The sequence below is a fragment of the Maylandia zebra genome, linkage group LG14 (assembly GCF_041146795.1).
Source record: "Maylandia zebra isolate NMK-2024a linkage group LG14, Mzebra_GT3a, whole genome shotgun sequence".
Lineage (NCBI taxonomy): Eukaryota > Metazoa > Chordata > Actinopteri > Cichliformes > Cichlidae > Maylandia > Maylandia zebra.
In genome coordinates this window covers 21711776-21739671 of record NC_135180.1, presented here as the reverse complement: position 1 = coordinate 21739671, position 27896 = coordinate 21711776, and the positions used below count along the sequence as shown (strand labels likewise).

Below are 27896 nucleotides of genomic sequence, written 5' to 3'. Positions count from 1 at the left end.
GACTCATCAGTGCACACAAACAAATAAAGAAAAAAAAACAGAAAACAGACTGATCAAACATACGGGGATTTCACACATGGCAGCGTGTCTGCTGTAATAAAAAGTGACTGCCAAACTTCCCAACTGATATTAGAGCTCCATGCAAACTGGCAGTCAGAGGAAGGATCTAAAGCAACAGAACTATTGAATTTTGACTTTTGTTGCATTGTCACATGTACTTTTTACCTCACATGTAAGATTCCCATTTTGATTTTCACATGCATTTGGATTTATGAAAAGTTTAGCATCACTTCCAATAATTTAGTTATCTTCTCTCTAAGCTTTGCCTCCGGCTCCTGACTTCTTCTCATATGTCACTTTGCTACTCTGGTGCAGTTTTGACTCCACCTAGAGGACAAAGCAGGTACAAAACCTCTCTATACTTGCTCTTCGTTTGCTGCTATTACTATGAATGTCTTGTACATAGCATCGTGCACCTGACACAGTAGTGCGTAAAAACCAGAAGCAAAATACCTAAAAGGCTCCGTGTGATTGGTTTGGTGGTCAAGCAGCAAATTGTGTGTTTACTGTGAGGCTCCAGTCCAGAGAGGAGTTTGAACAATGCCACAAAAATAGGCCAAAGAGGGGGGGAAATGAGTTGTTTTTCAAACTCAGACATTTCCGAGCTTTAAGTAGATTCCAGAAGCTCTAAGGAACCTACTTAAAGCTCAGAAATGCTTCTGGCTGAATTAAGTAGTCCTTTCCAGCGTGAATTTCTTTCCAAAGTAGCTGAACTCGACATTGAATTGCTTTTTGTGTAGTTAAAAGAATATAAAAACTTTTAGAAAATAGCAGACGATCTACTAAAAGCAGAGAGTTTCTGTTAACTACTTTTTGAAAGGGAAGAGGGGAGCTCGTCTAAACTATGTGTCATGAACACACACATGCAAACACACACATACACACAGTTGGCTGTTGTTGGCAGTGAGTGGGGTGCTGTGTGGAGAGTGGGGCTCAGTGTGACCAGGCAGAGGCCAGTGTTGCAGGCAGGCAGGCGGTGGATAGTGTTGAGCGGCAGAGACGTGCCCAGGGTGGATAAACCATGCTCACTAAGTGGGAGAAAGACTCTGCCCAGGACACAAGATGAAGGTGGAGAGGAAACCCTCCTCTAGAGACGGCAGTTTCGCTGACATTCCTCCTCTGCTGAAGCTCCTTGGCCTCCTCGTCTTTGTCCTTTCAGGTAAGTCCAAGTCTTTGTTTGACTATTAACAGAAAAAAGAGGGTAATGATCTGCAGGCTGCTTTGCTGAAGGAATGTAAATAGTAAAATGAATGCAAATAACAGCCTGAGTGTGCCAATTCACAATAATTATCATTTAGTTCACATCTTTATTTCAGATTTCTATTATTTGATAGCCTTTAAAACCAAGATCCAAGTCTTTCACACCGACTCTTTTTGAAGCAAAGTTAATCCCAGTTAATTTAGACGCTGATGCTTTTATTTTTGTCCTTGCACTTTGTGAGGTTGGCAGCACAATGGATTTGTTCTAGGGAGGTGCTCGTTATTGGGCTCCCATTTAAAGCTCAAAGGAGCATGGAGAGGCCATTGAAGGCGTGCGAGGAGGGGATGTCTAGGTTAAGTGTGATGATAAAGAGTTTTGTGGAGAGCTGTTGAACTGGGCAGGGCCTTCTCCTGAGTGTGTGGGTAGTTTCAGATGAGGAAATGATGACCAAGTGTCAAAAGTTTACAGTACGGTGAGTTTGGTTTTAAAAGGTTTGGACTGATTTCTCAGCTGTACCAGTTTACCCAAAGCAGGCGAGTTTGGTGGAATCACTGAATCCTGTGTCCATCTCCAACTTCACCACTGACAAAGAATTTCTCTCTCTAACCCTCCCTCACTCTTTTCAAGGGAGGAAACTAGTCTCAACAATCATGCCCTTTGTCTTATTGCCTTGGCAACCCCTGTCAGGCAGACCAAATGGTTACCACGGCAATGAGGCGATGCCTTGCTAACTGCCTTTCTGCAAGAATGGTCGCTCTCTCTCTCTCCCTCTTTTCCCCTCTCTCTTCTCTGTCGCTCTCATAGGTTGATCTCTCCATCACTGAGCCAGAACAGTAGGATGCCCCTCATGGGCCCGAAGCCACTGTTCAGACCTGCATGTGTCCAGCTACAGCTGATTTACAGGAACTCCACTGTGGACATAATGGCTTTGCTATGTTTGGTTTCCAAGACAGGGTTTCTTAAAAAAGCTGAAATGTGGCTCACGCTATATTTCCTTATTCCAATGTCCCTGTGGGGGTGGAGGATAGCTGGGGTGCACAAATCAAAATTAGTGTATTACTTGTTCACTCCAGGAGATTATGAGGAATTCTTGAGAAGGAGGGTGGGGTTCACAGAAACAGGGTAGTAATCAAGACATGAACACTGAAGTAAAACCAGCATGTGTGTATTCAGTAAAACTAAAATGTGCCAACCTTTTGATCGTTAAGAGAGAGAAGAAAAAAGTGAAAGTTAAAAAAAAACATGTCAGAAATGTTATTAAAGGATTTATTGCCCACATTTAAGTCATCGGTCATGTAAAAGCGATTCTTTTTCACATAAAAGAGCAAAAAGGGTTTCGACACTCGAGAGAAAAGCACTTGCTATCTCTATTTCAAGGCGGCCTCTGCACATTTAGGTCAAATGCATTTAAATCCTTACAATCTCCTCTTGTATTCTAGCGGCGTAACACGACTGCAGTGATCACAAAAGTTCCCAGTACAAATAGATGCTCTTAGACACTTTAAACTACTTCACTTTAAGAACTGCAGGTTTTACAATATTTGGCAGATTTGCATTTGCAGGTAAAATTTTAACTCAAATACATATGTATAAAATATCAGGGTGATCCAGTAGGAGAGCAGCTTTGGAGTATACCACATAGGCGCAAATGCCAACAGCTGTGAGTTCTTGGTTTGATTTCTGGCAAAGTGGACATTGCTACATGGCACTCCCTGTAATTTAATAGGTTTTACAGCTTTAGGTACTGATAAAGAGCTTTTCCAAGGTAAATACGTAACATAGTGTGCAAAAACATTTTTACACAGGATTTTTTACAATACGAAAAAAAGGAAAAAGCAGAAATCTTTTATATGACTTAACAAAATCTTTCTGTTTTATACTTCCAGGGTAGTCTGGGGCTCTGGGCAATGAGCTGCCATTACTGTTTCTGTCATTTTGAACATTTATGACTTACTTCAAGCCTCAAATGTGACAGATATCTTTCTTTTACTACAAAAGCATTTCTACATAATGTGGAAAAAGAGCTGTGCTGGTTAAACTGCACTTGTTTTTATTATATTAAAATATTTTATGGATTAAATGTGTAGTTAAATCTTCTTTACACTGACAGAATGAGGAGTTTTGCTGGTCCAGCTGACTTGAGAATAAAGTGATGGTGTATGTGGCCCACAGTGGAGAATAAGTTTCACATCCCTGCTCTAGAGAGGAAGAGGAAGCATTCATCTGTAGCTACATTTGTGATGAATGGTCTAAATTTTCTTTCTTGTTCTTCTTTTGTCGGAAATAATTCCTTGCATCATAATTTATATAAAAGCTGTGGCTTCAGCCTACACCTTTTTGGTTTGTCATTTTTTTCATCATGTATTTCTAGCAATATAAATGAACTGAACAGGGATAAAGATAAAGATTCAAAATGAATCAAAGGAAAACATTTGAGTAAAATACCTGTGTTGCACTGTGACTGTGTATTGCATGTGACTATTTGCGTTTGCCTAGTAGTATCATTTAGTGCATTTTTTTTTTTCATTTGTTAGCTTGTTTTGCATAATTTCCACATGTATTTCCAATCACTGGCAGAGCATCATTGCCTCACACTGTCTTTACACACCTCTATATTTGCTCATCAGTTTAAGACCTCACCATTGTGTCTTTCCCCCCCTTTTTTTTTTTTTTTTATAACAGGTGAGGTGTCAGGAGTGAATGTCACAAGCCAAACCCAGGTGGTGAGAGGAACGGTGGGCAAAGAAGCCCTTTTGTCAGTCAGCTACTCGAGCAGCAGCACAGACAAGCCTGTTGTTAAGTGGCAGCTAAAGAAGGACAAAGTGAAACCGATCACTGTCGTGCAGTCCATAGGGACGGACATCATTGGAAACCTGAGGCCCGAGTATCGCAACCGCATCCTGGTGTTTGAGAATGGCTCGCTGCTGCTTCACAACCTGCAGCTGTCGGATGAAGGGGTGTACGAAGTGGAAATCTCCATCACAGATGACACCTTCACTGGAGAGCGCTACATTCAGCTCACAGTGGACGGTAAGCAGAGTTACTCTCGTTTCTATAGCCAAGTTTACTCGTGTTTCAAAACATCTGAGCAACAAGAGCAGAGCACTGGAAGATGAGTTAGGACCTATAAAATTTAATACAGGTTGAAAATGAAATTTCCTGTCCAGAGAACGTCATTTCAATCTCATTCACCTCTGTATCTTCTGCCCTGTCCTTCTTCCCAGTTCCTATATCCAAGCCTTACATCCAGATGATGGCGTCTTCTGTCCTGGAGTACAGCGAGCACTTCAACCTCCACTGTTCCCACGATAATGGCACAAAGCCTGTCTACAGTTGGCTGAAGGGAGGCAAAGTGCTGACGAATGACTCGCGTCTGCTGCTTTCGCATGACCAAAAGGTGCTGACCATCTCACGGGTTCTGATGTCAGACGATGACATTTACGCCTGCACAGTGGAGAACCCCATCAGCAACACGAAGAGCAGTCCTGTCAGGCTCACTGTCTACAGTAGGTGGCAAGTTACGCTGGTAGGAACTCAAAAGACACGTGTTTACATAAAAGAGAGGGGGGTGGGGGGTATGGGTGATAACATTTAATAATAGTTGAACAGAGCTGGAAGAAGCATTAAGAAGTATTATCTATGCAGCAGTATGGCAGTGTAAAGATTTTGCATTAAGACACAAGTATATACCGGTACATGCAGTAATGTGCAAAAGTACCATTTCTCTATATTTTGCTAATAGAAGGAGAAATCAACGATTTCTTAAAATATGTCCAAACACAAAAGTGCAGAATATAAGGCAAAAACAGTACATTTCTAATTCTACTGCAACCATCTGCACCACCGTCATACAGGCTGTTGTTGATCATTTGCAGTGCTGTCCTAGTCACAAGCGGATATATTTATTTTATTTATATCACGCACTACTGCACTACACATAGGTTTAAATTTCTCTGTTCCCTAGAGCGTCCTTCATCTTTCTTAAATCTTCTCTACAGTAAATTGAGAGAGAGAGACAGTATTTTGATTCTCCTGTATGTTGTGTACATGTCAAAAATTATTAATAAAAATCTTTGAATCTTGAATGTTTTAATCTTGAAAAAGCTTGGCAGTCAAAATTTGGTATCTTGTCATTTCTTTAATTAGTCTTCAGGAATAGTTCTCCAGGCTTCTTCGTGGACATTCAAAGCTCTTGAATGTTGGCGACCTTCTGTTGAGTTCCCTGTCAAGATGATCCCACAATAACAATAATAACCTCAATAAGATTACTCTAGAAACTCACAGTTGTACCTCTCTGCTGACTCCTTCTGTAGATACTGAGCCAAAGATGTGAAATTTGGCTTCATGACAGCCACCCTTTCCCTGCGACTCATTTCTGATGAGACTTCAGTGAACAGTAGATGGATCAGCTGAAGGGTTAGATGCATCTGTTAGGTCCTGTGTCAGGACTTTTCTGGATGTTTTTTAATTTCTTAAAGATGTGACTTTCAGATACTGTTCATCTGCTGTAGATTGTTTGTTTGTTCAGCTCATAGCTCTAGGAATTACCTTATTGGTGCAAAAATTTTGTTTAATGGCAGTCGGACTGCGTAATCTTTGGTATTTTCATAAATTTGGCAAAAAATATAGGAACAAATGATGTGTTTTTGTGACCGGCTAGTAACCTAAAGTTAGTACCTAAATACCTAAAGATGCACTTTAAAATTGGTTCCTTGCTATGTCGTCTGTTATGTGTATATACAACTGTGGTTGATTGATTGATCGATTGATTCAGAGATCAGTGTTAAGTGGCTTAAAAGAAAAAGAAGAAGAAAATAACATTCAGGCCAGGTCAGAGAATTGGACTAACAGTGAAAAAGCCTGTAAACGTAAATGTAGCCTGTAAAACAAATAGCCTGTAAACTGCATTTATGTTGTAGCTGGTTAAACTGGAATCAGTGTAAATTCTACTTACTGCAGGGCAGCATAATCTTTAAAAATCCTTTAAATTAATTTGAATGATAGCTTTATATGTTAAGGTAACTATGCACAGTAAATTTCTTCTCATTATTCACAAACCCTCCATCTGTAGGAGCTAGCAGGAGCAATTATCATCTCATGCTGACCCATACACAAACATGCTGGCCTCTCAAACAATGTTGTTTACAACAAGTGCAAATCCAGGCTGTGATTGTAACAGAGTTGGCTCAGAGTGCCTGTTACTGGGCGCCAGTGAAGAGCCGCATGTCAGGCTGAGAGGGAGCAAGAGAGGGAGAGGCAGTCTAATCCAATGAATGGACGGTTATTTATGAGGAGGGAGAAGGAAAAAACACAGGCAGGTGGGAGGACGCTGTGCTTCAGTGGACCTCAGTAATCCTGACTTCATTATTGCTGTACTGTGATGTTCTGCACGAGGAGACAGCTTTAGGCTTTCAAACTACTCTGTTTCCTCTGCTTGCATAGTTTCATAGTACAGAGTTTGAAAGGGATAACCGTAATGAGCTACTTCAATGCAACTATTCATGCCAGCACACTCAATCTACACTTTTTGCCATATTCATATTCTTTTTTGTGGTTATATTCGTAAACAATTGTTTTCATTTTGTGGCTTTTTTAGTTGTGACTTCTCTTTGGACGCTGTCGCTTTTTGAGAGAGTGAGAGCGGTGCCACAGCCCAGCATCACAGTGGAGCAGTTGCTGTTGGCAGTTTGAGACGAAGTGGGGCATGGAAATATTGCATACGCTTCCTGTATACATAAGGGAGTTGTTTTTGTTAAGCAACCTGAGTTGGTTAATCAACTCACTCATTTCAATAAATCATGAGCTCATGATTGCTATACCATCCACCTGGATTACATCGTCAGAAGTTCCACCCCTTCTATCTAATGAAGCACTGGCACAGGAGCTTAAGTGCCTCAGATTCAAAACTGTGAGTTTAGGGTGTAGGGACTCCAAACTTAAACGCCTTTAGAATAATTTCAAGATAGTTAGACTTCACTAATGTTTCTTATTTTCAGTTTTTTCGTGTCTGCTTTTCTTCCTTTTCTCAATTGCTAAATTTAAAGGTGACCTCTTTAAATATAAATTTGGGGGAGGGATGCACAGAATAGAGCTTTGATTACAGAACTTGAAGACAAAAGATGCTAGATTTATTTTTTCTACAAGAAACCCACAGTGATAATTTTATGGAAATAGAGTGGAGTGGAGTTTCTGCTGGGCACAGCAATGTATTTTTAACTATGGAACAAATTTCTGCGAAGGGGTCGGTATTTTATTTTTGGCCCACTTTGGACATACAGCTTTTTGGCAAGTACAGAACATATTAATGGTAGAATTTTACAAGTAAAAGCAGAAATTCAAGGTGTTATCATCATGATCTCTGGAGATCAAAGAAAAATGGGTTTCAATCTTTAATTACACGGTGGGAGGAAGGGAGAGCTCAAATCAAAGATATCTGTCAGCGATACACTTATAGATCTACTGATAACATTAGGAGGGTAATTCAGAAACAGCAACAGGAAGAACAGTGTTTCCAATCAGTCAGTCAGAATAGTCAGCAGGATTTATTGTATCATAAAAAGATGGAATTAAGTTATTTTCTTCAGGAGAGCACTAAAGGGGCTCTAATTCAAGCTCGCTTTACCAAGCTTAAGGACATGGATGTACCAACAACATTCTTTTTCACTTGGAGAGGTCAGCAAGTCACAATGAATCCAGCAGATTCAGTAGAGACTACCGTTGCTGTTTTGTGGAGAACACTGACTCTTTTATGCATCGAATATAAAAAAAAATTTCAAAGGTGTTATCTAACAGACTTTTAAGTTCCGGAAGATAAGTCATATTGTGTCCCAGCCAGATCTATGTTAGAAAATGTATTTATTATGAGAGATATATTTAATGTCTGCAAGACATATGACCTAAATGTGGGGATTGTGAAAGCTAGAGTAAATGGTTTTACTTTATTGGTGGGTAAATGGTGTACAGTTGACATTCCAACCCTGCCAGGAAATTTATGCTTGGGAAGGAATGTAATAGGAATGGTGGGGCAGGGATAACTCGGTAGGTAGAGTGGTCCCCCCCATGCTTGGAAGGTCGGTGGTTCGAATCCACTAAATGGCTACCTGAGGTACCCCTGAGCAAGGCACCGTCCCTGTACACTGCTCCCCGGGCGCTGGATTGGTGGCTGCCCACTGCTTCACTGAGTGAATGGGTTTAATGCAGAGATCAATAAAGTTTACATCTTTATTCTTATTAAAGCATTTATAGGTAATGAACATTTTCAGAAACAGAACTGGAACGGGGTGCAGGAGAAAGGTTGTCTAAATGGAAATGACTGCTACTCCGGCTGTCCGACACAGAAAGAGCTCTGGTTGCCAACAATCTGGTTGCCTCATCCTTGTGGCACAGGCTTCGTGATGGCCTCACCTGCTGGGCTCACTGAAGATGTCCAGCATCTTATTGTGAATTTCTTCTGTTCTAGGCGGCACTGGCTAAAGGCACCTCTTTACTCTTTCTGTGTCAAAGGAAGGACAAGGACCCCCTTTGACACAAGACTGGCCAAGACTGCTGCATTCAGATTGCAAACTGCTCAGAAGCTGCTTTATGGATGCATTGGAAAGGATGTGCAACGTTACCAACATCAAGTCCGTTAGAATCTTAAAAAGGATTCTGGAAGAAGTCAGGGAGTCCCTTACCTGTGCCGCTGAGAGTGTTTGCTGAAAACCGTGCTCTAGCTGACCAGTGGAATTATGAGTACATATTTCCAAGACTTTCAGTCACCCCAGCTTTTGATAGTTGGTGTGAGGAGTGTGAACCGCTTCTTTCTTTGAGAACACCTGCATCAGGTGTTCTCACTCCATGTGGGAAGAAGTATCTGTATCAAAGTTGTGTAAAGGTGCTGAATATGTGCTCTCTGGCTGGTGTTAGAGAGTCGAGGAAAATGCAGGTTTTTGCTTCAGACCTTACCCCTAAAGGCAGATGGAGGGTCCTGTATAAGCCACCTGTAGAAAAACACGTTGGCGACCTTCGGTGGAGGATGGATCGATAGCTACAAACAGGCTCAGAGCTGCATGACGAGTGAAAGTGGAGCATGCCTTATAGTGTTACTTGTAATTTACAGATGTTTACAGATTTGTGACGTGTTAGAAATGTTTTATGTTCACTGGGGGAAGATCAGGAACTAATGTAGCATTTTTAGATTATATTACTACTCTTTGTATAGTTTTACAAGTGCACAAGGATTTAAGTGTGTGCATGTGTGTTTTAAGCTCTTTCCTTCTTTCCTCTTATTTTCTTTCTGGCTTTCTTCTCTGCCTCTGTATCACCTTGGTTTAGGACGGAGCTCGCTATACATCATCCTGTCCACTGGGGGCATATTCCTCCTGATCACCCTGGTGACAGTGTGTGCCTGCTGGAAACCTTCCAAGTGAGACCTTTTCTTTTTGTTCCCCCCCTCCCAGTCTTTTTTCTTTCCCCTGCTGCTCTGTTTCTTCCTCTCCTTCTTTCTTCCCCCCCCCCCCCCCCCCCCCCCCTCTCTTTCTCTCATTGGCTTTGATAGTGCACTTGAACATGTGGCTAGAATCTCAAGCAGCTCCACAGTCTCTAGACATTTGGTGGGAAAATAGTACAAAACTGTGATCTGCAGTATATATAGGGGCGTCTTTTAAATCAGTTGATTGTTTTCTTGTTTTGTTTTGTTGATTTATTTTTGCTTTAGGAAGAAGCACAGACCTGTCCCCCAAAGAGCTCCCGTGTATGTGGAGCAAAGTGAAAATGGCCATGATGGTGAGCAGCAGTTATAGTTCGCAGTCTATTAATTGTGTACAGCACTTTCATGATGTTTGCATCACACTGTAGGCTAATATTTAAATTGTAACAGTCAGGATTAACATTGCATATTACGAAGTTAAAGCTAAAAAAAAAACTGGGACTGCATAATAATACTCATACATCTTTTACAGTTGATGTTGTACCCAAACCATCTACACTTGGTCGAAGGAGTCCTATGCCTCTTTACGTTCTCAATGAAGATGTAAGTCCTTCTTTCATCTGGGGAAAAACCTTTCCAGCAGCTCTGCTACTAAACTGTCAGTTGGTTAATAATAATTACAACCTCGTACAGTCACGACTATGAACATAGTCCAGCTGATGTTCTGCTACAAACTATGTCTTGATTACATGAGAATCACCGATGAAAGCCCACAGCTGTCACACATGTGTCATCATCTTATTTCAGGAGAGCCTGGAGCGACTGGAAGAATGCTCTGGCAATGCTATGAGCCAATCAGAAACGAGTCTCCCCGCTACCTACGCTTCAGTCCCGCCTCCTTCCTCCCACAGAACTGATCGACCAATCTGGTCCACCCCACGCAGATACCCTCGCAGCTCCTCTCCACTCGCACAACCACTTCCACAACCCCTTCCAGGTTCCTCCCTACGCCCTGTCCGCTCCCCTGCTCACTCCCCGGGCTCATCTCCACGCAGTTTCAGTCCTGTGAGAAAGGTCCGTCCTCCTGTAGGCATCCCAACCGGCCACCTGCCTGTGGAGGTGGAATGTGCAGACACCAGCGATCAGACTCACACCCCACCACAGCACTGACAGCTACTCATGTTATGTGATGTACATGTATAGTTTGTTGGTTGTGTTCGGCCATGAGAATAATGGATCTGATGCACTAGGGTAATAGATGAGTTCACTTTCAGCTAACTTTCTGTCTTCCATTATTTATCATCTATTTCTCTGTGGCTATGCACAGTGTTTCTCTGGTCCTTTCAAAATATATCCTCTCACAGGAAAAGTTATATCCTGTCCACTAGCATGTAGTATATAATGTATATGATGCTGAGACATTAAAGAGTTTCTGGGTCTGATATATATTTTGCTCCTTGTTGAGTTATTATTGGGAAGTTTAAGATGTGACTGTACAGTTTTTGTTTGTTGTTATTTTTCTTTAGTCAGTTAAAAGCACACCCTGTATCCTTATGCCACATTAGGTCACTGTGTAACTAAGGTAATAAAAATTATTTAAATAATTTGTAGTTTGTCATCAAGCGATCCTTTTATTTCTATCAAAATCATAACTGCTACAGATGTTCACTCTTCTTTTATGTCTTGCCTGATATCTACATAAACACTTTATTGTTATGCTGGCTACACACGGCACAGAAGAAATAAAGACACACCTTCCTCTTTGTCTTTGTAAGTAAGGTAGCTGAACTCGATGTACCGTTCTGAATATTAAGTGCAATACTTGTCTGCTCCATTAGGTGTCACTCAAACATTTCCTTGAATACTTGAGTTTTATGCACTCTGGCAGGAAACAATTTAAATAGTACAGATTTACATCTAACTGTATTTTATATGATCTGTTTTTCATGATAGTTTGCTTTTTTTTAATCTTTGTGGGTTTTTTGTTTGTTTGTTTGTTTGACAAACTCATGAAGACTATTTTGCCCCTTTGTTTTGCCTAATATTGGCAAGTGCAGGTGGTACAGTGACAGCGGCCTTTGTTTAACCCATAACTATATCTGCTTCAGGTATGAATAATATGAGCTAACTGACTTTAAAATGAGCTATTTCAAAAAGGAACTTTTAATTTATGTAACATAAATCATATTTTCCTTGAACCATTTGTATCATATTTACCCTTTGACTCTCACTTTGAATAGGTGAAGGCTGCATTACAGACAGGCATGCAACATACATGTACAGAATAGCCACGGGAAGCTTCACCAACGCTGTGAGTTCAACAGATGTGATGATGCTTTTAGTTAGATGCACTTTGCAAGATTTACTTATAAAGGTAAAAAGGTCTGAAAGGAGAAAATGAATTTTTGATCCTGGTGATGAGACTCGCACACACAGAATAAGCGGATGTGAGCTTGTGAAAGTGTCTACAAACACATGCAAACAAAGTATCCCGGTTTATCACTATTATTAAGATAATGTGTTCCCTTCAGAGGTCCAGCTGGACATCTTTTGTCATGAAAATCTGCATGATTTTACTGATTGCTTTTGAACTGTACCTTCCCTCACTGAAGGTGTGAGTATTACGGTTGCATAAGCGAATCAGGGGCCGCCTGTTTTGATCTGGGCTTCGTGGTCTTTGTTCTGTTTGAAACACCATTTATCACTTAGCAGGCAGGCTCATGAATACACATGCATCATGGGATTACGCAGCGAGAAGAATACATGTGCATAATCACATGTGTGTTACAGTAAGTGGAAAATGAAATATCCTTTGGTAGTGAGAACAGGCCGTTTTTATTCAGCTGTGTACTTTGATATCACATATTGATTATTAGTAGCACAGTCTGTCCCATCATCTTCCACCTGTTCTCCAGTGGTTACAGAAGAGCTTAGAAGTCAGAGCAGTAATTAACCTCTGGGGAACAGCAACCCGTCTGTGTGCAGAAAGCATGTGTGTGTTTGTATCTGCAGTAACTGAATAGAGAGGATGTGTGAAGTTTTCCCAGTTTATTGAACGACCACCTCCTGCTGCCTGACGGAGCCTCTTTTTTTTTAGCACCTTTCTTCACACCAAGCAGTCAGTGTGAAATTCCCTGTGGAGGAAGGTGACATTTTACTATTGGAAAGTTCTTATCCAGCTTTTTTTCTGAATAGGCAAAGATCTAGTGAAGTACTGACTTTGGCTTCAATATACACAACTGTGCAAAATTCAGAAGGTCTTTCAAAGGTTGGACATTGTTTTTTTTTTAGTCAGTTAACACGGACCTATGAATGATTCAAGACACCTTTAAATCTAAAAAAGACATCTAACTCAAGGGACAAAAAAAGAAGCAAAGAATCGATTTTACATTGACATTCTTAAGTGAGGAAGGTTGAAAAGGTTGAGTTTGCCAAATTACAGAAGAACTGGACTGAAAATCAGCAGTTACAGGTCTCATAGCATTTTATAAAATTTTCATTTACACAGTTTGATCCATAATTTCTTGGATAAAGACAGTTTTTATAGTTTTGTGTCTGTACGGGACCACAGTGGATTTTAAATAATAAGCACGGTGGGACTGAAGTGCTCACTTTCAGTTTAAATTTAAGGGGTTTAACACCATTTGATTTTATTTCATTTTCTTGCATTCACTGTTTAGGATTTAAAGTCAGACATGTGACAGCCTGGCGACCTGTCCAGGGTGTACATTGCCTCTCATACTATGGCTGCTGGGCTTCAGCCCCCCCATGACCCTGGATGGATGGATGGATGGATGGATGAATGGATTTAAAGCCATTATACACAGTCCCCCATTTTCAGATGCTCAAAAGTAATCGGACAATTGACTAACAAGCAGTTTTATGCCCAGATGAAGATTATTTTATGACAAATGAAGCAAACATAATGGCTTGGCTTACTTCAGTCCAAGTCCACACAACAGTGGTGCACATTCTTAACTATATTTATTTTGGAGAGGCTCATGAAATATTTTGCTAAAGATTAAGAGAGCGTTTCCCAGCAAATTTAGAAAATAAATCCATACAATCTGTTCTGGCTTCTGTGAACCACTTTCCCCTTTAACATTGCAGAGTTTCTGTGACCCAAAGAGTCCCTGTTATCTAAAAGTATACAAAAAGAGATCAGAAAAGATAAGACAAGAATTTAAAAGATGCGACAGAGCTTTATTTATTTATTTATGTGTCATTCCTCCACTCATAAGCCCTAGAATATATCCTGCAGCTCTTTGGGCCTCAGTAATACTTTTGATACTGCTGGATTAAAATGCATGTTTAACATGTTTGATAATTAATGCATCTGTTCTTCTTTACAACAGAGCCGTTTTGATTTTAACTACTTTGTCCTTCAGGGCTATATCTGCTTCTCTTTCTGAGGTTTTTCACCTTGGAGCATTTGCAGTGAAAATCTACTTATGCAGTATAGATAAACAAACTACAACAACATCAAAACTTAAATCAGAAATGCACTACATGAAATGCATCAAGCCTGGTCAGTCAATCTTTTACATGGCCTAAATGTGTAACAAAAATGTATGAAATCATTGTTTTGTAGTATTTTAGTGTTGCTAAGAAAAATAAATGTGCCTTGAAATCTTCCCAAGTGCCCTTCTGAACTCATCTGACCAAACCCTCTGCAGGACCTGCCATTAAAAATAAAGAAGATGAGCCGACTGAGAGGAGGAACACACACGCTCACACAGCACAAACAAGCTCACTGGCCGACTCAAAGAACAAGGTCATTTGAAAATACACCCCTCCTTTGTTGGACATTTAGTCCCCTTGATAAGATATACTTTTCTAGGATTTTCCACGTAACCCTGAGTCCCTAATCAGAGTGTTGTTTGAGCCCTGTGTGCCTTTTGGCCCAATAACAACCGCTGTTGTTATTGCAACTGTAATGTAATTTTTCAGACAGGAGTGGCATAAATAAATTATCTTCAGTATCTGATGATGCTTTTGTGTTTGTGTTTTCCTATAATTTTCAGGGGATTGGACGTTGTAGATAAGAGGTTCAGGTAAAAGCTCCACGCCACTTAAGTTCCATGGCAACCAATACAAGTACCAGTTATCTTCATATTACTCCATACCCCTCCAGCTCCCTGACATGTACCCTTCCTCACCAGCTTCGTCGCTCCCAGCCTCTCTCTCCTCCTCGTAGCTTTCCCTTTTGCATGTGCATCGATTGTGTCTGAGCATGTGCGCGTGCATCTGCATGTGAGTCAGCTGCATCCTCAGCACCTGGGTCATTACTTCCAGCCTCCGCACGGGAAGCTTCACTAACGCTGTGAGTTCAAAAGATGTGATGACGCTTTTAGTTATTGCAACTGTTTTAATGTTAAATGTTTCTGTTTTATTGGAAGATAATTTAAGAAACTATTTGACTGTGTGTTCATTTTTGTTTTATACACAATTTTATGTTTTTCATAGTGATATTTTTCATCATTACTGTTCTGTTGTGACCATTTTTTTTTGTTTGTTTTTTTTGCTGTAAAACTTGTTTTTTGGTAACTATCATGCTTTTATAAGCTCTGCAGAAATACCCTGGTGGTTCCCAGGTTTGTCAGGACTCCAACACAGAATATCTGTGGGTGTGTAAGAGAGGAGAGGGAGGCCAATATGGGTTCCAGCTCTTCCTCCTATGCCCCCAAAACTATTTACCTGGATGTGGATGGAAAGGTGCAGAAGGTGAGTCTAATTTTAAATATTTGCATTATCAATATTACGGATCCATTTTTCATTGGTTTAACTCAAAACCTTTACCCCGTTTCAGTGACTCAGTTTTTTATTATTCTATCGATTTTAGGATAATAATTAGAATTTCATAATAGGTTTAATTGTTAAAACAGCAATCGATAACTATTGCAGTTAAATGATTCCATTTATAATTCACCTCCTAGGCTTTCCTACAAGCAAATTCCCAGTGGATACACTTCAGCTGAGGAGGAGCTAAAATTAGAGAGTGGTGCTCATCAGTTTGCTTCACAGGTGTTAATGACAGACCCAAACACCTGTTTGTGAAGCTCTCACAAACCTTCGTTAATGTTTGATGTTGTACACAGAACACAATATAGATTTACATCTATCTATCTATTCAATTACATTAACATTTCAATAAGCAGGAATTGAGTTAATAATGGAGGGCGATGTAGAAACGGGAAAAAAAGCACAGATTTTCTTCAGATTCTTAATCATAACAACAGCAGCTGCCATGGCTAATGCTTTCAGTACACACACTGAGATTTGCTGATCTGGTGATGTAGAGTTCTTCTGGCAATGACATGTCTATTCAAAAGCCCCAAACACACAGCCTGAGGCTGTTGTTTGTCTGCTACATCTGCTCACTTGAGATTACATGGATAGATGCACACACTTTTGACCACCAAGTCTCTAAGCAGATTTTATAAACTTGGTGCTTGTATTTTACGCTTAAGTTTCATGAACTTAGCAAATTTATTTCTGCAATTTGAGATCAATAAAACCAAACTTTATCCACCTTTTTAATGAACAAATTATTTTTTTTATTGTTCCCTGGTGTTTTTGACTTATTTAACTATTAAAAATAATTGACTCTTACCTTATGTTCCCAGGTGATGACACAGACACTCTAAAGCCTCAAGCTTCAACTGTTTGTGTGAATGTGTACCTGATACAAAAATGGCAGCACTTTTTTTAATGTTTGCTTTTGAGAAGACTCATTTTACATGACTGTAACTGACAACTAATTTATTTGATCTATACCTGAATATGAGAATAAGATGTGTATCTGAAAAAATAAACCAAAGCAGGAGCTGTGTTTACATCACAGGTGGTGTTCAGCCAGCATTGCAGCCCATGTGACATCAAGGAACTTCTGTGTTCATCATCTAACATTCCCAGGTTTGTTGTTTAGTCTTACTAAAGTTACACAGGTTGAATTCAAAAACAGCTTTATTGCTGAGCTCTCTCAGAACACACTGAAAGTTGCTAAGCAGGAAATAATCCACATTTAATTCAACACAGGGAAAACACACAGGGATACTCAGACAAAATATACACACAGAGGACAACGAGGGAAAAGGCCACAGGCGGGAACACAGCTGACACTAATCAGAGACTAATGAGACCAGAACACAATACAAAGGAGGCAGGAGACTATCAAAATAAAACAGGAAATAACACACACTGAGACCTAGACTGAGATACATGAACTTGACACAGGGACTGGCCCACTGAAAAGTTACCATGAAAGGATAAGGAAACCAGTTAGGAGACAGAGAGACCAGACAGACACTGAAACATAAAAAGCGAAACAAAGGATAATAAAACACGGAGACTAAACAGACTACAGCAGGAGACACTGATGACAAGACGGAGACGAGACCGGCAACAGACTGGACTTGAAAGGGAACTTAATGTAACAAAACAAGAACCACGAACTAGAAATAACAAACTGAGATGCACCAGAGAAAACAAAACTCAAGACTAATGAAGAACTAGAAATCTCTTAAATAGACAAGACCAAAATAAATGTAAAAACTGGGTCAAAGACCCAGGAACATGCCTGTCAAATTATGTCACAATTGTGCTTTTTAACAGCAAATAACAGAAATATTAATACAATTAGTATGTGTGTCTTACAAAAGGTTCAAGGTTAAACTTATTTCCACAACTGACACACAAAAATAAATAAATAAATAAATAAAGCTTAATTTTTAAAAGATTTTATACATATACAGTGCTTAACAAGCTTACAAGAGCTTCACCCAATGTAAGAAGTGACCATTATCAAATTCATTTTTATATTTCTGTAATGCTTAAGCCATCAATATATACCAGACTCTTTAATCTAAATTATATTCATAATGCAAAATTTGATTATTGTTATCCATGAATTTTCAAATGTATTGTTTACAAAAAAGCAGAAAAAAACAGTCTAGAGTGATGGATCAAATTTGGATATAAAAACATGGAATAGGCTTGTTACTTGCCTAATAGATTACATCATTTTGAGATTTAAACATGGTTTTGGCAAATTTTAAAATTGTGTTTCCTTGTTTTATAGCAGGAGGATAATAAACAATTAAGTATGTAAATTATAAAAAGTTAAGGGCAGATGTTTTAACTCTCTCTTTCTTTTCCTCATCTTGCGACAGGAACACTGCCATTATGATGGTGGATCAAGAGGGTGCCTTGGTCTCCATCGATCCAACCATGCCTACCAACTCTCCAAAGTATTGTTAAAGTATTGTTAGGCATTGGGATCAAAGCATTGTTAGACATTGGGATATAATTACTTTCGGGAAAGTAGCAGAGTAATCACGATCATTATCATCATCAGATCTAACTAGCTGCAAAGAAGCTTTCAATAATAACCAGATAACAGTTGCTTCTCAAATTTGCATGAAGCAGTGTTTCTAAAATTGAAAAATACTTTAAAACCTTGAGGAAAAGAAATAATAATAATTGTACATCTGATTTCCTCACAGCTCTTTGTACAAAGTTGTTCCACTGTCTACTCCTCAGCTCGGAGGTAAAGTGTTTCAACAGCTCGGTGTAATGTACATTGAAACATCACATGTTTTTCAAAGTAATCACTGTAACAGAAAGTAATCAATACCCAAATCTGACAACATAATTGCTTATTGAGACTATACTGATGTTTGCAGAGAAGGAGGACATGTTTCAGAACGTGCTGTCCCAAGTCGCTGAGCAGTTCAGCAGGTAATGTCTTCATCTTTTATTCTTTCACACGTACCTAACCAGTGTTGGTCAAGTTACTTGAAAAAAGTAATTACTAATAATTAATGATTACTGACGGAGTCAAACTCAAAGTAATGTCAGTACTTCCAAGCTTTAAACGCTGCATGGTTGTACTCTCTCCCGCACTCCATATTATCCATTTCTGATCTACACACGTCTGTTGCAGCCACGGACGTCGCACACTTGTACGTCATTGTCATGACACACTTACAAACAATCATGGTTTAGTAACGCAGTGTGCTTACGGGAAAGTAACAGTAATCTAATTACTTTTTTGAAATAGAAATCCCTTTCTTTACTCATTACTTGAAAAAACTAATCAGATTACTGCCAATACCTAACACACATATTTCACTGACAAATGCTCAGGCCTTAGAGGCAAGTTCAGTCAGTTAGTAAAAAGAAAAATACAGTTTAGTCAGGACCAATATAGTCAAAACAATATTGTCAGTTCCAGTAATTATGCACACAAATCAGCAGCAAGATCCATGGTGCATAACAAAGCAGGCATCGGTGACAGCAGATATCACACTGATAGTCAGAAATTGCATGAGGAGGAAGAAATAGGGTGGAGGCTGGTTGCAAAGCAGATTGTAGATATGCAAACTGTAGGCACACTAAAGCAGCTTAAACAATGTGCTCTATATACTGATTTGCCGACAGGATGCATATATAGGCTGCGTCGTCAGCTGATGTTGGCTTGTTTTCTTTATTTTTTCGTTCGATTGCACCACTTGACATTCTCCATAAAATTCTCATATTGTCATTTGCCTTTCCCTCACAGAGCCTTTCGCATCAATGAGTTAAAGACTGAGGTCACCAACAGGATAGCCATGTTGGAAAAGAGGGTAGAGTGTGAGTGGTCTATTTAATACAACTAGTAATACGTTAATGTTATAGTATCGCTGTATGTATGCTTTTGGCTATGAAATTAAAACGATAAAATGCTTTTATAAGGTGTTGTAAGTACTTAAAGGTAAAATTGCTAGTCAACATGAAGACATTATATCATGTATGATTCAAGTTGTTATGATGTAATTATTATTGTTCTGAAATAAATGTCATATAATGCTTTCAATAGGTGTTTGTGCTTTAGCAGATCATTTTAGCATGTTCCTAGGTGGTTGCTAGGCAACCTGATAAAATCAAAATATCCGACATAGATAAGAACCTTAAGGAGCCTAAGATGTACTCGTGTGCCAAGTTTGGTTGCTCAACTCCTGATCATGTAGGTACTTGACAGTCAAAGGAACAAGTAGACAATCAAGCAAAGATTTTGTGTGTTAAAGGAAGATACAGCTGAGAGGATCTGAAAGGAAACATCATTTGGATTGACTATAACCTGCAATATTCCAGAGGGAACACATTCCTTAAGAAAATATTACTCTTCTTGTTTCAGTGGAGGGCTTGAAAGTAGTGGAGATTGAGAAGTGTAAAAATGAACTGAAGAAGCTTCGAGACGAAATGACTTCAAGAGGTGGTGGCAGGTGAAGTCTGATATAAAGCCTCTACAATTTCAAAAGTTATATCAAAAGTTAGTTAGTAAAAGAAAAAAGGGAATATGTCTCAAATTGTTTTCCTTCTTATCTCAGGGTAAATTGTCCATGTAAGTACAACTTCTCTGATGATGGGAAGAAGGTCACTCCAAGACGAGATGTCCCCAGTTACCCAAAGGTGTCTAATCTATGATAAATGTTTTCTTTGCTGTTGGACAAAGCACCCTTCTTAAGATATAATAGGTCTTTGATGATCTGATGGCTTTACTTGCTTGGCCGTTGCAGTACACGCTCTCTCAGGAGACTATTGAGGCGCTGAAGAAGCCAACGTTCGATGTATGGCACTGGGAACACAACGAGGTTTGTCAGTTTCCTTCAACCATTTTCACTGTGTCATCCAAATGACTGATGTTTGACTTCTTTTCTCTTTTCTTATTGCTGTAGATGCTGAGCTGTTTGGAGTACATGTACCATGACTTGGGACTGGTGAAGGAATTTAACATGAACCCCATCACCCTGAAACGCTGGCTGGTAATAAAGGACAGCAGGGGTATACTGGGTTATACTAAATAATGCAGAGAGTTCAGACACAGATTGAAAAAGAATTTTTAAAGGGCACAACCTATAAAATGCTTTTAATTCAAGACTCTGCAGTGAGCCCAATGAATGAATAATTTTCTGCCTTTCAGCTGGCAGTTCAGGAGAACTACCGTAACAACCCTTTCCACAACTTTCGTCACTGCTTCTGTGTTAGTCAGATGATGTATGGCATGATTCATCTCTGCAATCTGCAGGTATGGTGCAGTTTGCGGGTGTGGATGTGTATACGCGCTCATGCATTTCAAGTGTATAATTTATCTGACTTTTCCAGCATTTATGCCATTTTTGCAAAATAAAGATCCTTTTTATGATAATGATCATTTACATTTTGTAACAAGCTCTTTCATTTACACTGCTGACCAGGAGAAGTTGACGCTCACAGATATGGGCATTTTAATGACAGCTGCAGTGTGTCACGACCTGGACCACCCGGGCTACAACAACACGTAAGATTCGCTATTCTCTCTGTAGGGGGTGTTGATTGATAGAGCTGCACATACCTGTTGACCCCCGGTATATTTTGACATCATCTGCACAACACTTGTTGATGGACTGTGAAACTAGTTCTGCATGGAGAGAACTCGGTTATGTAAACATGGCAATTCATTTTTATCGTATTTGTTTTGGGCTGTGGATTTCAGGCAGGCGAGAATATCTCTTATCAGAGAAACTTCATGAGAATATCCTATCCATCCATCTTGAGTCCATCCATTCAACAATGTCTTCCATCTATCAGGTACCAAATCAATGCACGCACAGAGCTGGCAGTACGCTACAACGACATCTCTCCGCTGGAGAACCATCACTGTGCCGTGGCTTTCCAGATCCTCTCTCTTCCCGAGTGCAATATCTTTGCGAATGTAGATCCCGAAGCATTCAAACAGATCCGAAAGGTTAGACGGGCATTCAAAACTATTACTAGTACAAATATATATTTATGACAAGCATGCCATTTCATTTCAATTCCTACAAACTTGCCACGTATTTTCATGTTTCATGTATAAGCAGATGTCAAGTTTACTTTGACTTTGCTCTTATGCTTCCAGGCAATTATCGCCCTCATTCTGGCCACCGATATGGCTAGACACGGAGAGATACTAGAGGCTTTTAAGCAAAAAGTGGACAACTTTGACTTCACCAATGAAGAGCATGTGACATGCGTACGTAGCCTGTGCATCATGGAGGTCATGTTGCAACTCTGCTTGACATAGGCTGTTTCTTTTACTGTGCTTAACAGATGTGACCTCAGAACAAACAGACTCATCGATTGTGCTGTACTTTGCAGAAGTGAAACTGGTTGTGTTAGTGTAATTGGGAAATTGGTTACAGAAATACAGTGAATGCTGAAAGACAAAAGTTAGCATTTTACTTTTATTCTCAGTTTGTGTGTGTTGTGCATGTGTTTCTACAAGTGTATGTTTGTTTTTTCAGCTGAAGATGCTTTTGATCAAGTGCTGTGATATTTCCAATGAGGTGAGGCCAACTGAGGTTGCTGAACCGTGGGTGGACTGTCTACTTGAGGAGTACTTTATGCAGGTGACGCCAACCAAAGCACTGATGTTCATCAGTAAATCTGTGATCTAATAATGCCAAATTAAAGCAAAGACTGAATACACTGAACTTAATAACAACACTTTGACAAATTTGTTTTCCAGAGTGACAGGGAGAAATCTGAGGGTCTCCCCGTCGCTCCCTTCATGGACAGGGATAAAGTTACCAAACCCACAGCTCAAATTGGATTCATCAAGTTTGTCCTTATTCCAATGTTTGAGACTGTCATGAAGGTATAACTCTGTCTTTCCAACTATGTGCAGATGTACAGTACTGTGCAAAAGTATGATGAGGTTTCATTCAACCGTAGATCAATCAGTTGAGGAACCAGACATATCTCTTAGGTCTTGGCATTCAGATACTATTCATCTTCTGAAGTTTGTTAGGCCTGTCACTTCTTTTGTCCTCCACTTGTCCAGTTTCTATTGCTCAAGATCACTTACAAAAATCGCAAGAAAATTTGGCACCTAGGAAGCAAATTATAAAGAAATAACAGCTGGCTATTTTGCATAGTACTGTAAACAGATTATGTTAAATTTATACTGTGGTATTTTCCACTAGCTTTTCCCTCAGATTGAAGAACTAATGGTTCAGCCTTTGAGAGACTCTCGTGACCACTATGAGGAACTGAAGCAGATTGATGATGCTATGACAGAGGTAAAACCTATTCTATCCCTACTCTTATCTATCTAGCTCTTTCTCTGACCTGACATTAATGTAGCAGCTAGCTAATGTGGCTATTTTGTGTGTTTATCACGATAGTGAATGGAATCAACAGTTTATAACAGTGGGGACAATGAAAGTTGTGGTTTGGGAAAGTAATCTAATTTTCTTTCTAGTTTAAAGTTAGATAGGTAATTAAATGTTCTTCTTTTCAGTAAATTTATTACAGCTAGCATACAGACACAGCTAGCTTGCCTCTGTTAGCTCGTTGCACCTGCCTACCTGAAAGCTCACCTTATACTTTAGAAAATCTTATATGGTTTATTATTTTTGAAACCATACAAAACAATGCCATACTACACTCAGTGGCCACTTTATTAGGTATACTCTGCTAGTACCAGGTTGAGCCTCCTTTACCTGTAGAACTGCCTTACATTCAACAAGGTACTGGAAACAATTCTTATAACATCTTATGACATTTCTTTTTTTCATGTGCATATTCATGACACACTTCTCAGATACTCAGGCTGGTCTGACACCAACAACAGTGACACATTCAAATTCACATAAATCACCGTTGTTACTTATTGTGATGGTTGGTTTAAACTTCAGAATGTAATTTTCACTGCATCTACATGCCTAAATGTATTGTGTTACAGCCCTCTGATTGGCAGATTAGATATTTGTGGTAATGAGCAGTTGAACAGGTGTACCCACCAAAGTAGCCAGTGTGTGTATTTCTTCATTTCAGCCCTCACAGGCAAGTCAAATCAAATAATTTTTGTCTATATTGTCTATTGTCTGCAGCAGTATTTAGCCTTTGCATTAGTATCTACATGTAGACTGTTGAGGAAATCAACAGAGAAGTTGCTGAGTCTTGTATTGATATCATTTTTTTATAAGCAAAACTTCATATTGTGAGTGCAGCGTGATGCAGCGTGCAAGACTGGGAACAATACCAGTTGAGCATGTACTTGTCAAGCAATTAAAATTAACTAATGTTGCCATAACAAATTAGAGCTGGGGAAATTGGTAGGAATATCAAAATATGAGATATTCCTCTCGCACGAAAAAAATGAAAACTGGTAAACAAATTCATGTTGACGTCCACAGTGCCATTTAAGCTTTCCATGGGAATTACCAATCACTGCCAGTTATCAGTTATGCAATGTGTTTCACACGGCTGTTGCCTCAGTTACACACACACGCGCACACACACACACAAATGCCTGCAGTAAGCCTACATTCATACACACACTAAAGAACTAAATGCTAACATAAAGGTGTGTCTTTTGTTCAATGAGGCACAGAAGAAAAAAACTGAAAATATGTCATTAGGCAGGAAGAAGTAGTAAGCTCTGCAGTGAGTGAGTACAGTGGTGTGTGTGTGAGTAACCGAGTCCTTGATTGTGCTTTAGTTCAGTGTTAGTTTCATGAGTGCTCTCTGTCTCTGCCTCTCTCCACAACTTGTCTGTAAACTGAACTCGATCTGTAAAAGGTGACCTTTAGAAATGTGCAACATTTTCATCACTTTGGATTCAGCAAGCACTTGATGTGTGAAAAAGTGTGAAGCTCTTGGCTGAACAGTATTAGAACAGATTACAATTTATTTTTAAACTGAGCAGGAAGAAAAACATTTTAAATTAATAAAATAGTCCATTTAAATTTAAGGCTTGCATATAAATATATTTTTCCATGGCTCAGATGATGAAACTAAACTGTTGAAATTGTTGCTCATCTATTTGTTTCTTTCACAGTGACAACAAAGAACAGTTTCTGTTCATGAGCTGAAACTTTAAACTTCTTTTTCTTCATCTCACATTGAGCTTTTTCACAGAAAAAGAACAAAGACTCTGAGTAAGTTTTGACTTTCCACAAAGGGAAGTCAATTTCTCACTCAAAGCTCTAAGACAACTTCTATCCGACTGACTTTTTCTGTGGTGGGTGATTGCTATCCAGAATGAGTTACTAACGAGTTCTTGTTAAAATCTAGTTTTTAGTTTCCATTTTGGCCCTTTAGGTCCATCTGCCTCTCTCTACCTAATTACAGCCATTATTTCATTCCAGGGATCATCTTTTATGATCACATTCAGGACAGACTTAAAAAAGTGTGAGTGAGGCTCCAGTGAAGACATCCAGCACTATGTTCCGAAGATGACAGATCTGCTTCGTTACACTGCTTCGTTACACTCTGGACTAAAATTAGGCATCAAGGTGACATATCTTGAACTTTGACTTCTGCACTGGAGGTTAAAGAGCGGGACCTGCTAATGTTTTTGTATATTTATGGACTTTATGTTGCTGGCCCTAGTCATTTTCATAGTGTCGATCATTTTGAACGTACAATTTCTCCAAAGGCAAGCTTAAAGCATTATTTTAAGATTCATTTTGAAGTAGTTTACCAATAATTTTTTTTTAACCAAAATAAAAATGTTTTCTTTTTTCCCTAAATTCTGGAGTAGGAAAAATAAAAAACACCAAAGTGAAATTTTCTGTGTTTTCCTAACAATTTTAATCAAATAAATTCATATAGGGGTATGAAGTGTCCAGTGTTTTTCCTAATTGTTTACATATATAGCACCAAATCACAACAAAAACAACAACAACAACAGCAATGCGCTTTTGCATTGTAAGTTAAAAGTCCTTCAATGATACAGAGAAAATCCCAACAATCAGATGACCTCCTAGGAGCAAATATTTTATGATAGTGGGAAGGAAAAACTCAAACTCCCTTTTAACAGGAAGAAACCTGATCCAGGAAGAATCAGGGTCAGGGAGGGGCGGCCATCTGCTTTAATAAGTGTGGGAAGGAAGACAAGATAAGACACACTGTGGAAGAGACCAAGAGATTAATGATAACTAATGATTAATTACAGAGTAAATGTATAAACACAAAGTGAGTGAAAAAGAAACAGTGCATCATGGGAAACCTCCAGCAACCTAACTTCTGCGGTGTAACTAAGAGAGGATTCAGGGTCACCTGATCCAGCTCTAACATATGTTTTATCAAAACAGACATTTTCAGACTGATCTTGAAAGTAGTTAACGTGGTGCTTTGGGTGTTTGCTTCTCAAATCCAAACTGGAAGCTGGTTCCACAGAAGACAGGCCTGAAAGCTGAAGGCTCGGCCCTTTTACTTTTAGATGGCAAAAACAAGCAGTCTACTAACTTTATGTAGATTTTTTAGAGAAAAGTTTAAAAAAAAATAAACCAAATGAGCCTGGTAAGGGCTGTAAAAGTGATCATGAGTTGGATTTTGGTATGAAAGATGTAAAAATATCTGCTATAATACAGTTTTTATTTATCTATTTATTTGCAACATTACTGCACATTAAATACACTTCATGCACAAGGACAGTAACATACTGAATTAAGTTCATATTTCAATAACTATGGTCAAGAATGCAAATCCAAACTTTCTCACAAAGTCAGCTAATGAATAACATGACATGATGACATTTTTCCTAACTTCTAAGTCTGCTTAGTTTTTAAATATTCTCACATCAAAGCACATTAAAGAAGTTATACATAGTTGTAAATCAAAGGCTTCTGCGACACCTATCCCTGAATTATTCCTGTTGTTTCATGAAGCTCTGTGCAGATATTTAAGTTGTCCTCTCTGCCCATCATCCAGATTGAGTGATATTTTATTGCCACATTTTAGACTCTAAAATACAGTCGATGTGTGTTGAAATATGACTAATTGTGGAGTTGTGTACGACCCAAAGGTGCCAATTATCTCAGCCCAATTCACGCCCTCTCGCTCCACAGTTTCCCTTCGAGCCTACTTTTTTTTTTAAACTTTTTTTAGGGTACTATGTTGCCAGTCACTTGATTTTAGGCCTCACCTGCAAGCTTCATTTGACACATACTGAATACCACCTACATAGCTTTGATGAAATCGCATAAATAATACAGAGCAACTCACAGCATCACTCACCAAAGAAATTATTCATGCTGCATGTTTTTTAGGTTTGTTTGTGCTGTTTATAAGAAACGTCAGGCTACCAGTGTATACCTGAACTTAATCAATGTCCATTCAGCAATTTACTGACAAGTAATTGGCGAGTGCTTTTTGGATTCATCTAATCTTTCGTGTGCACTCCAAAGGAGCTGATTATCTCAAACAGTTGAACAGATGTAAGTGTTGCTGCTGGGATGAGAGAAAGCAGGTAAATGACTTGGGGATGTGTCTCATTTGAATGGATGTAATTGCCCCTCTACATTCTCCATGTAGCGTGACAGAGTGTATTGACATTAACCGGCAGGAATGCTCAGATCATGAAAGGATTGTGCACTGCACTCTCCTGCGTTGCCTCTGATTGAACCACTGCAAGCAATAAATAAAAGGAGTGACTGTCTGACACGTTGAGACAGTGTGCAATACTTTTTCTATTATTATTGTTATTCTCTCAGTCGCTTCCTTTCTTATAACAACTGAATGCAAACGTTTTGGTTAAATCCCTTATTTTGCCCATACATGACTGACGACATAGTTGAACCTTAACCAAATCTACTAAACTTATCATTCAGTACACTATTAGATGTTTCCATGACTTCAGTGCTAATTAAAGTAACTGATATCTAAAAGCCTTTATACATTTTCTGTGCCTGGAGGCTGGGCGTTACATCGTGTTTAAGTCTCACAGTACTTGAATGGGCCTTTTTGTTGATGTGAAAGTAAATACTGTGTCTTCCTAAAACACCTCGAACGCAATTAAATGAGTAAATGTTTAACTAATCTTAGACTGCACTTGCACAATATTGTTTCCTTTAGTTGTTCCAGCCTTTCCTGCAATATTGATTCTTCTTTTCTTCTTCTTTAGATTTTTCTTCAGGTTCTCATCTTTTCCTCTGATTCTTCTTTTTCAGCTGCTTCTTCTGATTCTGCTTCTTCATTTCTCCTTTTCCAGATTCTTTTGCTTTTGCTTTGCACTTCTTGTTTCTCTGCATCTCCTTTTTTTTAATTCTTCTTTCTTCTTCATCTTCAGCAGATTTTATCTTCAGTCTTTTTTGGATGTTTTGAAGATTATTCATCTTCTTCCATCTCAGCCTTCCTTCTCTAAATTTGGTTTCAAACTCCTCAACCCAAGCTCCTATATACGTACTCATTTCTAACCCTGTCCTTTCTGGTCAATCT

The 27896-nt window shown here is 39.1% G+C and overlaps 2 protein-coding genes across 4 annotated transcripts; both read left to right on the top strand.

Annotated features, from left to right (window-relative positions):
• The first annotated feature begins 753 nt into the window (after positions 1-753).
• hepacama (hepatic and glial cell adhesion molecule a) lies at positions 754-11272 on the top strand. The gene is made up of 7 exons (XM_004543732.3): positions 754-1219; positions 3944-4291; positions 4486-4767; positions 9575-9665; positions 9957-10024; positions 10201-10271; positions 10476-11272. The coding sequence occupies exons 1-7, from the start codon at positions 1123-1125 to the stop codon at positions 10836-10838; spliced, it is 1320 nt and encodes a 439-aa protein (XP_004543789.1). The 5' UTR covers positions 754-1122; the 3' UTR covers positions 10839-11272.
• Positions 11273-14914: 3642 nt separating this feature from the next.
• Positions 14915-25286, top strand: pde9ac (phosphodiesterase 9ac). Of its 3 annotated transcripts, none has more exons than XM_004543734.3 (19): positions 14915-14991; positions 15242-15392; positions 16513-16583; positions 17840-17917; positions 18173-18216; positions 18353-18407; positions 19231-19301; positions 19846-19933; positions 20039-20120; positions 20228-20302; positions 20387-20473; positions 20632-20736; positions 20906-20988; positions 21279-21435; positions 21589-21702; positions 21974-22078; positions 22198-22326; positions 22655-22750; positions 24824-25286. In XM_004543734.3, exons 2-19 carry the CDS (start codon positions 15324-15326, stop codon positions 24872-24874), a joined length of 1560 nt encoding a protein of 519 aa, XP_004543791.1. In that variant the 5' UTR covers positions 14915-14991; positions 15242-15323; the 3' UTR covers positions 24875-25286. The 3 variants fall into 3 exon arrangements, with proteins under 3 accessions (XP_004543791.1, XP_004543790.1, XP_004543792.1); XM_004543733.3 differs by having other exon boundaries at positions 14928-14991; positions 15234-15392; XM_004543735.3 differs by lacking the exon at positions 17840-17917 and having other exon boundaries at positions 14928-14991; positions 15234-15392.
• Positions 25287-27896: the final 2610 nt, after the last annotated feature.

Excerpts from the sequence above, each read along its gene's own strand:
- pde9ac (XM_004543734.3), top strand. The coding sequence starts at position 15,324 with ATGGGTTCCAGCTCTTCCTCCTATGCCCCCAAAACTATTTACCTGGAT. Across the intron at positions 18,217-18,352 it reads GTCTACTCCTCAGCTCGGAG|AGAAGGAGGACATGTTTCAG; the intron begins GTAAAGTGTTTC and ends TGATGTTTGCAG. Across the intron at positions 21,436-21,588 it reads CATTCAAACAGATCCGAAAG|GCAATTATCGCCCTCATTCT; the intron begins GTTAGACGGGCA and ends TTATGCTTCCAG.
- hepacama (XM_004543732.3), top strand. The coding sequence starts at position 1,123 with ATGAAGGTGGAGAGGAAACCCTCCTCTAGAGACGGCAGTTTCGCTGAC. Across the intron at positions 1,220-3,943 it reads CCTCGTCTTTGTCCTTTCAG|GTGAGGTGTCAGGAGTGAAT; the intron begins GTAAGTCCAAGT and ends TTTTTATAACAG. Across the intron at positions 10,272-10,475 it reads TTTACGTTCTCAATGAAGAT|GAGAGCCTGGAGCGACTGGA; the intron begins GTAAGTCCTTCT and ends ATCTTATTTCAG.